The 11,381-nt window shown below is 53.8% G+C and overlaps 1 protein-coding gene across 1 annotated transcript; it reads right to left on the reverse strand.

Annotated features, from left to right (window-relative positions):
* Positions 1-57: 57 nt before the first annotated feature.
* LOC127025240 (disintegrin and metalloproteinase domain-containing protein 18-like) lies at positions 58-10,757 on the reverse strand. Its single transcript, XM_050910104.1, has 19 exons — positions 10,126-10,757; positions 9,799-9,860; positions 9,282-9,360; positions 8,714-8,790; positions 8,311-8,503; positions 7,726-7,782; positions 7,431-7,502; positions 6,420-6,586; positions 6,096-6,177; positions 5,780-5,916; positions 4,345-4,525; positions 4,005-4,101; positions 3,283-3,474; positions 2,637-2,745; positions 2,025-2,208; positions 1,697-1,777; positions 995-1,103; positions 679-835; positions 58-145 (listed from the first exon to the last, which is right to left on the reverse strand). Exons 1-19 carry the CDS (start codon positions 10,180-10,182, stop codon positions 58-60), a joined length of 2,181 nt encoding a protein of 726 aa, XP_050766061.1. The 5' UTR covers positions 10,183-10,757.
* Positions 10,758-11,381: the final 624 nt, after the last annotated feature.

An 11,381-nucleotide genomic window follows, 5' to 3' on the forward strand; every position in this document is an offset into this window, starting at 1 on the left:
CGGCCCCGCCGCGCCCCGCACAGAGGCGCGGACACGCGGCTCGGCCCAACGCTTTTATTAGCGCCCGCGGCGCGGCCCCGGGTCCGGGTCCGGGTCCGGGTCCGTGTCCGTGTCCCGGCCGTCGCTGCCCTCCTCGGCGGCGGGGCTGCGAGGAGAGCCGGAGCGGTGCCTCAGCCCCGGCCCCGCCAGCCCTGACGTCCCCTGTGTCCTCACCCAGCCCTGCTTCCCCGCTCGCCCGAGCTCCGTCTCCCACCCGCTCTCCTCCTCCACATCACAGCGTGAGCTGCCACTCTCCGTTTTTACCGGGACCTGCAGCTTCTCCTGTATCCTACTTTTCCCCTTTTACCATTTGCTTTCCCCAGGAATTAGCAAATGGAAAACCTGTTTCCTCCGGCTCTTGCATACAGACAGCATGCTTGGTGCCAGGGAAATCCACCCTTGGTTTTGCTTCTCCTACATTTGTATATTTTAGACATCTGTTTGCTAGTTTCTTCCCTTGATGACCAACAAACAGTTCCCAGTTTACCAACAAACAGTTGCTGTTTCCCAAGCATCGCTTCCCCTGCTCTGCCCAGGCTGTAAATCCCACTCACCAGCTTTTCCAGTAATTCCGTGCTCCCTGCCCATCTCCCACACCCAGAAGAGAGGATTTGCATTAAGTAACTCATATCAACTTACCCATCCGTTTGTGATCCTCTCCTTGCACAGAATGTTTTCAGCCAGCTCCACTTCGTAATCACGACGGTGCCACAGACCAGGGTGAGGAGGACAATGCCGAAGCTCAGCAGCAGCCAGTTCTTCGGCACGGCCAGGGCAGAGCTTTTGGCAATACGATCTAGGGAAAGAAGCAAAGGTACAGCTCTGGGTAAGGGCCGGCGATGCCACGGGCCGTCTGCTCAGCTGCGAGCCCGACGGGGCCGTTTGCGGGGCCGTGGGAGCTGCTGTTGCACCCAGTAAAGCCACGGGGCACCCAGAGCCCGGCTGCGGCACTCACCGGGGTGCAGCGTGCTGTCGATGCTACCGCCTACAGCGGCTCCTCGAGTCCTGCACTGGGGGGGTTTCCAGCCCGGATCGCAGTGGCAGTTCTTCTTGTTGTTGCACACCTGCCAACACCAGGGTGGGCAGAAACCATCCCTCGCTGGGAAAGCCCGTACTGAGGAACAGTGCTCCGTCTCCACCGGGACTGCCGCTTTCCTACCTGTCCCTGCTCTGCTCCCCACACCACTGCCCTCCCTGCTCCCACCCTGCGGTCACAACCAGCCTGCCAGCACCTGCGACACCGCTGTGCGAAAGCCCCGCTCGGCCTTCCCCTGCATTCCCACTCCGCTGTTCACCACCCCACCTCTCGCCTTGCACAGCTATGCTGATCATTTCCGACACTTTTTCAATTATGTGCAGTTAAATCCTCTCCAGATACTCTTTTTCCAGTTTTCTGCTAATCTAGACAAGCAAATACTCCAAGCCCCTTTACCTCACTTATTTTTTGCTTGGGACAGAAAGTAAGTTAGTCTCACTTAATTTCTCCCACAATAACTCATTACTGCGTGATGATTTCAGAGAACAAGTGTTAGCCAAAACACAGGTCTAGGCAATTCACAGACAAGCCCCGGTGGGCATTTTAACAGAACCGCTCTCTCTTCTTCAGCAATATTCATCAAACCAATAACACTAACTCAAGTGCATTGCTGTTACTTACTCCATGCCCGTGGCATTTTTTCTGCACATTGCAGTCATACTTCAGGACTGAATGTGGGTGGCACGTGCCGTTCATACAAACCTGGAAGACCAAAAGGAAAAAAATCCCGCTGGGCACTTTTTCATCACCCTTTACCACGCTTGCCGTAACTCTAAAAAGGATTCCTAGCCCTAAAGAATGACCGAAAGTCAATAGCACAGGTAATAATTACTAAAAACGTAAGTACAGACCACTTTTAACTCATACTGCAAAATGGCAACTATTTCTAAAACTGCTACGGTCATGATCATTATATGCCATTTCCAGATGCTCGTGCAATATTTCTTACCTTTCTGGGACCACATTTTGTGCCTTCTTTCACCAGGAGAGGATCTAGCACTGTGGGTCCGCGCATAAAATCGAAAGACACGCACAGATGTTCTTGCACTTGAGCATAAATTATGGCACCCTTGACTTTTGTGAAGGGAATACGATTCGGGTATGTACATACTAACTTTCCACATCCCAGATTCCTAAAAAGTTTGTTAGCACAATCAATTAGAACAGCACGCACAGCATCTGATTGATCACAGTGCTGGAGACGGTGAGGTGCACAACTCGGGAAGGGGGATTTACACAACATAAAAACACAAGCACATGACGTTTTAGAGGAGTTGAATCCTTGATACCAGGGGAGAAGCCGTCCTATGAACCATCAGAACATTAAACGCTCACACAATTAGGCGTGTGCTGAAGTTGCCTTCGGAAGTCTCCAGTTTCTCTACAACACTGTTTCTCTAAAGAATGCCTAGAGCTAATATTGCAAGTCAATTCTGCCCAGCAAAAGAAAAACATACCGAAGGCAACCTTCTCACAGATTGTTACTTTGCATCGACAGTAAAGGACACCACAATTAAATATATGTTCCCAGTTCAACACTTTGCATTCCCTTGAAACCTACGGCCAGGAACAGGGCCGATAGCCATCCTTCGGGTGGTTGCCACAGTGTCCAAACCTATCCTGCTGACTGTTGACTTCTTCGTAACAGGCCAAAGGAGCGTTTTTTGCACCTGGAAGTTTAGAAACGATACTGGTTACCACTGACGGTAATACGGACTAAGATACCTCTGTTGCCTTTAACACTTATCAGTTGTGGCCTCTGACAGAGGAATACTTGGCTACCGCTCCAGTCCCATCGCTAGCCGCCTCTGTTCGGGTTGTGGGACAGATCTCACAGACAGTGGAACGGCCCAACCAGTCCAAAACACCTTCCACAACCGCATCAGGGTATGTTTCTGGCTCGTTCTCCTCTCTGAGAGGCAGTGAGGTGTGCGTGACTGGCTGTGTCAACGTTCAGCCTGGAAATCCCCATGGAAACTGTCACCCTCTTCTGATGGCCCATTCCCTTCCCCTCTCCGCAAGCGTGGGAAATCCATCCTGAGGTCTCCTCTGCCCTTCCCTACCCTGCATACTCCCGGCGGTGCCCGGCTTCCCCAGTTTCAGGCAAAAGAGAGGGTAGGCATCCATCGTGCTCGGATGCCGCCTTCTGCCCCAGACCAGCCCCGGAGCTCGATGTTAGTACCAGTGCAACCAGAGCAGGCTGTTACCTTTCCCATAGAGTGCCTGGCACTGCAGGTCCGGAGACTGGCAGCGTCCCTTGTAGCAGTAGCCGGTGCCGTGCTCGCAGCCGTGCCCGTCCTGCACGTACAGGTCGGGGGGGCAGGACGCGGAGGACCCGTTGCAGAACTCGGCCAGGTCACACTGCGCATCGGCGGGGGGCGGCACCGCGAGGTCTTCCGCTTGAACTGGCAGAGGAGGCAGCGAGGACTCTTCTCTCCACCCTTACGCACCCACCAGCCTCGTCCCCTCTCAGGCCCCACGCAGCCCCTCCCGGCGCTGTCCTGAGACACATCCCCGGGCCCTCGGGACCACCGCTGAGGCACTCAGCTCACCGCACGCACGTTACACTGTCCAAGACAGTTTTTCCCCAGTAACATTCCTGCCGGGGGTTTGAGGGAGCTGAGCTGGAAAGCCCTTCCCCAGGAACCTCTCCGATTGCACAGCGGTAAGTTTGTCTCCATCCTTCAGCATGGGAACATACTATTTCTCCAAAAATAAATGGCGATCATGCGATAATTATAAAAACGTGCCTTACCTGACATTCATTACAACATAATCCAGAAGAGACAAAATGCGGCACAAATATCGTTAAGTTTTTTTGGAGATGCCCGTCCAAGCAAAACCAGAAAGCTGGTTGACAGTGCTCCCATAGAAACTACTACTGCTCCAAGGTTTAGAAATGGCCTTAACTTCTGATAATTATGAACACACCTTACCTGGCAATTTTCACAGCATAATCCCAAGGAGCACTTCATTCCTGGTTTGAAGTTACACTGGGGAGTACAGCATTTGTCTAACGCACAGGCCTGAAAACACACCAGAAATCACTATTTGCTGCAAATTTCCCCATCTGCAGGATGACTGCTTGCCCTGACCCCCCTCCTCCTAACAAACAGCGTACCTCGGAGGAGCCGAGGGAAGAGCAGGAACGCTGCGCTTCCACGTGTTACCACAGAAACGCTTTATACACCACCTGAGAGCACTTCCAGCTTACACCCGCTCTCAGGACCAGAAGCAAGCACAGCCCTCCGCCGGAGCGCGGCACCCACCTCCGCCGCCCCGCAGTCGCACTGCTCGCCGGGCTCCACGACGCCGTTGCCGCAGACGGCTGCGCGGTACGAGGGCTGACGCAGAGCGTGCCTGATGAAAGGGCAGTCCCTGTTCTGCTTCAGGAAGGTTTCAAAGTCCCCGATGCTGCAGCTGCTAAAGGCTTTTGCCCCACTGAAACGTCTAAAATAAAGCAATGATCCATTTATATGTTAACACAGTTACCCCTGTTCACTCTCTGAAAATCTCTGTGCAATTCAAGCACTTGCTCAGATGCTGGCACGGGCGCAATGGTCCCCTGGGTGTCTTTCAGTTCACTTGCCGAACCAGATTTTATAATGCATTATTAACAGAGATTGAGAAGCATTCAGAAATATCTTGCTTTTGGAAAGAAAAGTGTCCATTTCTCAAGTCAAATCACTACTTTATACTTTATCGTTCCTACAGTAAGAACAACTCCATTTTTTTCTCACAATGTTTCAAGTTCTTTTTAGGATATCACCCTAGACATGCTATTTTAAAGTATATTCAACATGCAATCATTTTGTAAAACTTGGTTCAAATCATGTATGACTAATAACACAGGCAGAAGTGCTGGACGAGCACGCTTTCCTGTTTAAAGCAAATACAACTATTACTTCTCAGAAATATTCACTAACAGAAACATTACATTTTTCATGCCTGAGATAATAAAATGGAAGGCCAAAATATCTCAGGATTTCTAGTAATTAAAACATATTTTTATTTTAACTCCTATTTTCTCATTGGCTATTCTTTTCCCAGTACTAACAAAATCAAATCTGAACTGAAATCTTCTTTCCTTGAAAAATATTAGATTGACTGGTCTCTTAATGTTTGTATCTACACATATATACCATTATACATATACGTATACCTATTCTCACACACACACAAATACAGCTCCTCAGGCTCCAGAGAGGACGTTTCCCCGCTGTAAGCAGACTCAGCTCGGCTGCGCTGACCACTTACCCCTACGCTCTCAAAGACCAAAAGCGTTTGAGGTACACAGCTACCGTGCGGTCAGTTCGCAGGCAACGCTTGCTGACAAAACTAAGCTTTATCGCATTTACAGTAACTAGAAATTAATTCAGATTTCCAGACGATCAATTTCTAAATGTTAAAACTCAAAAAAGGAATGGATCTTGCCTAGCCTAAGCCAAACGCGCTCAAGACACCTCTGGTGAGAGGACACCCCGCCATCATCCCCGCCACGCGACCGCGGCGCCGTGCACACTCGGCCAGGCTGCGGGTGACACGCGGCTGCACGAGCCGGACGGGCGCTGGCCGTGGCACCGGCCTGGCAGCTGCCGGGGACCCCGATCTCCCCCAGCGCGTCCTGCCCACCCGCCCCATCTGCCCCGGCCCCCGCAGCCCCCGGGCAACGCCGCGGGCAGGGACGGGACCCGACCAACTCACAGCGCCTCCGGGCTCATGAGGCAGACGTGCCCGGGGCAGCGGCAGTCCCGGGAGTCGTCGTAGCTCAGGCCCAGGCTGCGTCCCAGCAGCTGCGCCAGCAGGACGGAGAAGGACTCCAGCGTCACGGCTTCTTGGTACTAGAAGGAGGAGAGAGCAGGGCTGCCGCCGCTGCGCCTTCCCTGCGCAGACCCCGGCAGACCCCAGCTCCGGCCACGGATGCTCCCGCCCGTCCCTGTCCCTGCCGCCCGTGGGCGAGCTCCGGCTTCACGGACACATGGGCTGGCGGGGGACAGGCGGGGGACCGGCGGCACCGTACCACGGCCACTGCGCCAGCAGCGTCTCTCTGACACCCCTTTCCCGGAGCCGTTGCGCCCACGAACGCTGCTCGGTCCCTGTACCTGAAACACACGCGCGTTCACCGGCCGTCCAGCCCGGGACGCCCCGTCGCTGCCAGCCCCAGCCAGAGCCAGCCGATCATGCCAAGCTCAGGTAGGGCTCACTTTATGTTTGCAATACCTCACTGCATCCTCAATTTTTACAAGAGGCATCACAGTCATAGCAAAGTCTATTGTTCAAGAGTACGTGCATTCAGCAGGTTGTTACTGCCTGCTCTTAAATAATGACGACAATTTATTCTTACAGGAGCAGATACGGCACTTCGTGGGGCTGCAGAGTGGGGCTGGTCTGCTTCCACTCCAACAGCTGCGCCAGCACTTCTTCTCCACCCGCCGTTGTCTTAAATGCACCGTTATCCATCCAGACCTCCATGGAGGACAGCATAACTGTTAGATTAAGAGACCTGAACATCTGAAAGTTTAACAAGAGAAGTGGCTGCTCCCATATGTTTCATTTCAAGTGCTGTTTAAGTGTTTGTTCTTATTAGCAGCCACGCTGCTTCAGGAAAACAGACGGGAGCAGTTGGCAACTGATGACTGCTTTGTATGTGCATCATGAAAAAGGTGTAGGAAATATAAAATGGAAAGACACAGAAGTGTGTCCAAAAGAGCAAAAAAAATTAGTTCAGTAAGCAGGATCTAATAAACCCAAAGACAACCTAAGCTTGAATAGAGATATTAAATAATTAAACATACAGAATACACAACCGTGTCCGTGTCTGCATTTTTTAGGTTTCCAGGAAGAAACACAATATTCCCTGTGATCTCAAGTCAAACGCTGACCCAACTGTGTACGCTGGGTACTACACGGGCAGGAAAACAATACAATCACTCCCCTAAGGCAGACAGATGGGAACGAGCAGCGGTGGCTGCTGGCACCCGCCTAAGGGCACAACGGGCCCTCGGTGGGGCACGTGCTGCGGGACAGCGCGTCACCTCGGAGGTTTTAGGAACAGGCACTGCGGGACTCCAGAGCAGCACTGATTTAGAGCATGTGTTTGTGTTGGACAGCGAGGGGTAAAACCCCCTCCACACCTCCTACCCCAGTCTGGACAAGTCCTAGGCAAACTTGGAGCTCTGACAGACTAAACCAAAAAGTTAAAAGCTAGAAAGCTGAGATTCAGTATTTCCAGAAAGCACATTTAATTACTGTCTTCTCTAAAATTAGAGAAATCCTACCAATACCTATCCATTCGTAGGCTGAAATAAGCCGTCAAAATTTCCATCTCAGTACACATAAATCAGGAAAACCTTACACTGCTGAGCAAGCTGGAGATCTGAACTATCTTCTGTGTCACAACATATTCGTCTGCACCCAGGTAGTCGTACTGAAAAATGACATGAGATTATATGTAGGTTATTTGCCACGCTGAAGCACATGGGGTTATCACGATCTTTCTCAGAGTGGCTTCTACCCACTGACACAGGGCACAAGGCACAGACCGTACAGAGCCAGGCAGGACCACGCAGACGACCACAGCGAAGCTTTATCGCAGCTCGAGCAAGGGCAAAGAAAACAAACACAGAACAGGAACTGACTGACAGACTTACCAAAGCCCTTTCCAAAACTACGTGGAGCGCCATCTCTCTCTGGTATTTGGACACTGACTGGAAAAAAAAATTCTTCACTGTTAATAATTCATTTCACCAATTCAGTCATGAGGCATAAGAAACGCTGACTTGTCTGAGACACTGAACTCTCCGCAAGGCATCGCCATCTGCTGATTTTGTTTTCAGGGCAGAAAGCAAAAGCTGTGTATTAACACCTAGGACAACACTGAAGTCTTTTGCTAGCAACATTGGCTCTCGGCTAAGATGAACATCGGAGCCCTGTGACACTCACATGAACCCCGTGGCCAAGGTAGCCAGCACATCGCTGCCAACCGTCTGCAAACTGGAGGGAGAAATACCCCCACTTTTACAAATCCATTGATAAATTTGTAGCCCTTGGTGACGCCACTCATTAGGGACTAGATGAGTAACGATCCACGCGACATCCCATCACAAGCACTGGCACTCCTAACCGCCCCCATCTCTGTCCATCCAGACAACACCAGACAAAGTCTCCTGCGGGATCAGACCCCTCCTCGTGTGACAGGGACATCAGCACCACCGCGAGAACAGGCACACACTCACTTCGTCATCTCCATGTGCTTTGTAGGACATCTCCTCTGCTGTCAGCCCGCCTGGCCCTCTCACGGGGTGGCTGCTGGCCAAGAGGGAACCTGCCATCTTCTCATCACTCACTCGATACACAAAGTGCTCGAACGCAGGAGAATAACCCAGGGGCTCGATCCCGTAGCTGACGTTCTCAAACTGCAGCAAGCCCCTGCCACGGTGACGGTGCGTCATTTGTCACCGGGCATTTGCCACCGGGTGCTGGCAGCCGCGTCGGGGAGGCTGCCCCAGCCCCAGCCCCAGCCCCAGCCGCCTTCGAGCAAGGCTGCCGGGGCACCCCTGGGCTCCCCCGCGGCAAAGGCCCGGCAGCGCCCGCCGGCACTAACGGGCACGGCAGCGCGGGGAGGTGGCGGTTCGTTACCTGAGCCCCGAGCAGGTGCTGAGGGTCACTGCCGAGCTGGGGAAGCCCTCGATGTACCCCCGGTAGTGGCAGCCTCCCTACATCACGACAGAGGACAGGGAGCCCCTTCCGTGGCCGTGAAGGCAACCCCGTCAAGTGATGGTACAACAAGGAATTTTTGGACAATCTCTCTTTGGCCCGAGTAATTAAAAACAAATCTGAGTGTGAGGATGTGGCATCCTCACGATAAGGACCTGCCCTGCCTTGTGCCGAGCCGCACTGCTGGGTGTGGGGGCTCTTCTCCTGGTCTCTCCGTAAGGAAGGGTAGCCACGGTCAGGATTACAAGCTTTAAACCGAGCAAACTCAGCGACTCCAAAAAGCTTCACAAACATGAATCTGACCATGCATTTGCAAGGAAAACGTTTTGTTTCACCCCAGCACCTCCTGCTGTAATTAGAAAGCAAAACTGCAGAGAGAGAGGGGGAGCACTGCTCCCCTGCAGTAACTAGTGACATCCCCCAAAATACCGAACAGCAAGGCTACCCTGGAACAACGCAGCAACAGAAACACCAAGCAGGTCACCATTACCTTGATGTGGGGCGAGTCAGAGTGCAAGGATCCCTTCTCATTGTACGTGTAAATCCTGAAATCATCAGATAAAAAGAATCTAGAACAGAAAAACAATAAAATCCTCTGAAAATGCTCTGAAATGGTCTTACCCAGTGTTTCTTGAGCTTATTCCAGGTCCTGCAGCCTGCGCTGTTGCACTGGCAGATCCAGAACCCGCTGGCATCAGGGCTCACGGGCACAAACATCCCTCAACCCCCCTCCAGCCCTCTGCCACCCCTCGGCACTCGGGCGTGTGGCACACACGTACACATCCCCTGCGGGCTTTGGGATGTGCCTGCAGCGGGGCACGATCCCGGCAGCTGCAGGGCCTGCAAAGAGCCCGAGGGAGCAGCGCCAGCGCCAACGCCTGCAGGCGGGGATCGCCCCGCAGCCCGGCACCGTCCCGTGCCGGGGGCAGAGCCCGTGGCCCAGCAGCCGCCGCCGCCAAGGAAGAGGAGAGCAGCGGTCAGACGAGGCAACGCCAGGGCCAACTTACTGCTGCTGCAGGTGAATGGTGTACGGCCTCCCCTCTATCCTGAGGACGTAGGACACCGCGTCCTTGTGCGTGCAGAAAAGCAGAGAAAGGAAGAATTAGGAACACCGACTTTGGAAAAGCACGCTCTGAGGGCAACTACAAACGCCGAGGGCAAGCACAAGAGTTCAGCAGAGCATGGCCCTCCCCATCACCTGCGCAGGCAGAACGTGGTTTCCTAAAACTGTCCCTCGGGTCAGTCACACCTCGGCTGGTGCACATCGCGTTCCTGTGCACGTATATCCACTCGCACACACACACAAACACAATATAATTTGGTTACTTAGGTACCGTCTCTCCAGCTGTTTTTGAGAGCAGCCTCTGGGGAACTGTGATGTGCAGCAGCATTTGTGAACCTAGAGAAAGAATTTGTTTCTTAGTTATAATCACAGATTTGTATCACCATGGTTGTGCCCGTCAGCCACAGTCAGAATTGTGTATGCCTATCACAGACACCTTTATAACCACAGACCGACGTGGTCTCTACCTGTAGAGGTTCACCAACTCTACTTTCTACCTTGCGATCATTCACCCACACTTCATTTTAAAGTATCTAGACACTTGCATAGAAAAAACAAAATGATGCGCACTTACTAGTGCTGGATGAGAGCCCATGAATAGAAACCAAGTATGATGGGAGCACGAGAGCAAGCTCCACTTGAACAAACCCACCCTACATCAGGAACCGAAACGGGGCTCAGAGAGGCCAGTCACCCACACACGTCCACAACCATGCAAGAAATGTCCACTTCAGAAGGAGCCACACCACCTGCTCCGTCCCCGCGAGCATCGCTGTCCCCGCTGTGCAGCTGCCAACGCCACGCAGCTTCACACGCTCAGCAGATCCACAAAACCCAACCACCACGATGTGCCCCCAGACAAAAAGGGCGCTCGCAACGCCTGCAGCCCCTCAGCCCCCGAGAGCAGGATTTAACACTTGTCAAAAAGCACAAACTAGGCAAGCACAAAACCCTTCCACCGATTCCTCCTGCTGGATGGGGTGCTGTGCTGGGAGGACAAAATCACCCCCCCGTATCCCTACCAAGCAGCCAGGAGGAACAAGTGCCCCCCGGCCCAAGGCCAGCCTTGGGACAGACAGGCTCCCACGCCAGGAAACCTCGCCCCGGCCCTGGCAGCACGACACCCTGCCGCCGGCCGGGGCTGCGGGACCCGGCAGGGCTCGGGCACGGGGGGAGCGTGGCCGTGGGGAGAGCTGCTGCTGGCCTGCGGGCAGCTGCCAGGCCGTGAGGTCTGTTTCCAGCACATGATGTCAGTTTCCAGGGTGTGACATCAGCTGCCAGGCCGTGAGGTCAGTTTCCAGCACATGACGTCAGCTTCCAGGCCGTGAGGTCCCTGCGTGCCGGGCTGGCCGGGATCCCGCTGGCAGGATCGGGGGGGGGGTGGGGGGTGGGGGGTGTCCGCCAGCGGGGTGCCCCGGGGCTCCCCCGGGCGGGGTGGCGGCAGGGGCGGCCCGGGGGTGCGGGCCGGGCTCTCACTCACGCAGCGCGGCCAGCAGCGCGGCCAGCAGCGCCAGGCGCGGCCCCATC

Source organism: Gymnogyps californianus, chromosome 23 (assembly GCF_018139145.2).
Source record: "Gymnogyps californianus isolate 813 chromosome 23, ASM1813914v2, whole genome shotgun sequence".
NCBI classification, from domain to species: domain Eukaryota; kingdom Metazoa; phylum Chordata; class Aves; order Accipitriformes; family Cathartidae; genus Gymnogyps; species Gymnogyps californianus.

What these genes read in the sequence shown, in the direction of transcription:
- LOC127025240 (XM_050910104.1), bottom strand. Translation starts at nt 10,182, where the DNA reads ATGCTGCTGCACATCACAGTTCCCCAGAGGCTGCTCTCAAAAACAGCT. An exon ending in CTCATGAGCCCGGAGGCGCT is followed by an intron (nt 4,526 to 5,779) that starts GTGAGTTGGTCG and finishes GCTTTATTTTAG; the next exon opens with ACGTTTCAGTGGGGCAAAAG. An exon ending in CAAAATGTGGTCCCAGAAAG is followed by an intron (nt 1,778 to 2,024) that starts GTAAGAAATATT and finishes TTGGTCTTCCAG; the next exon opens with GTTTGTATGAACGGCACGTG.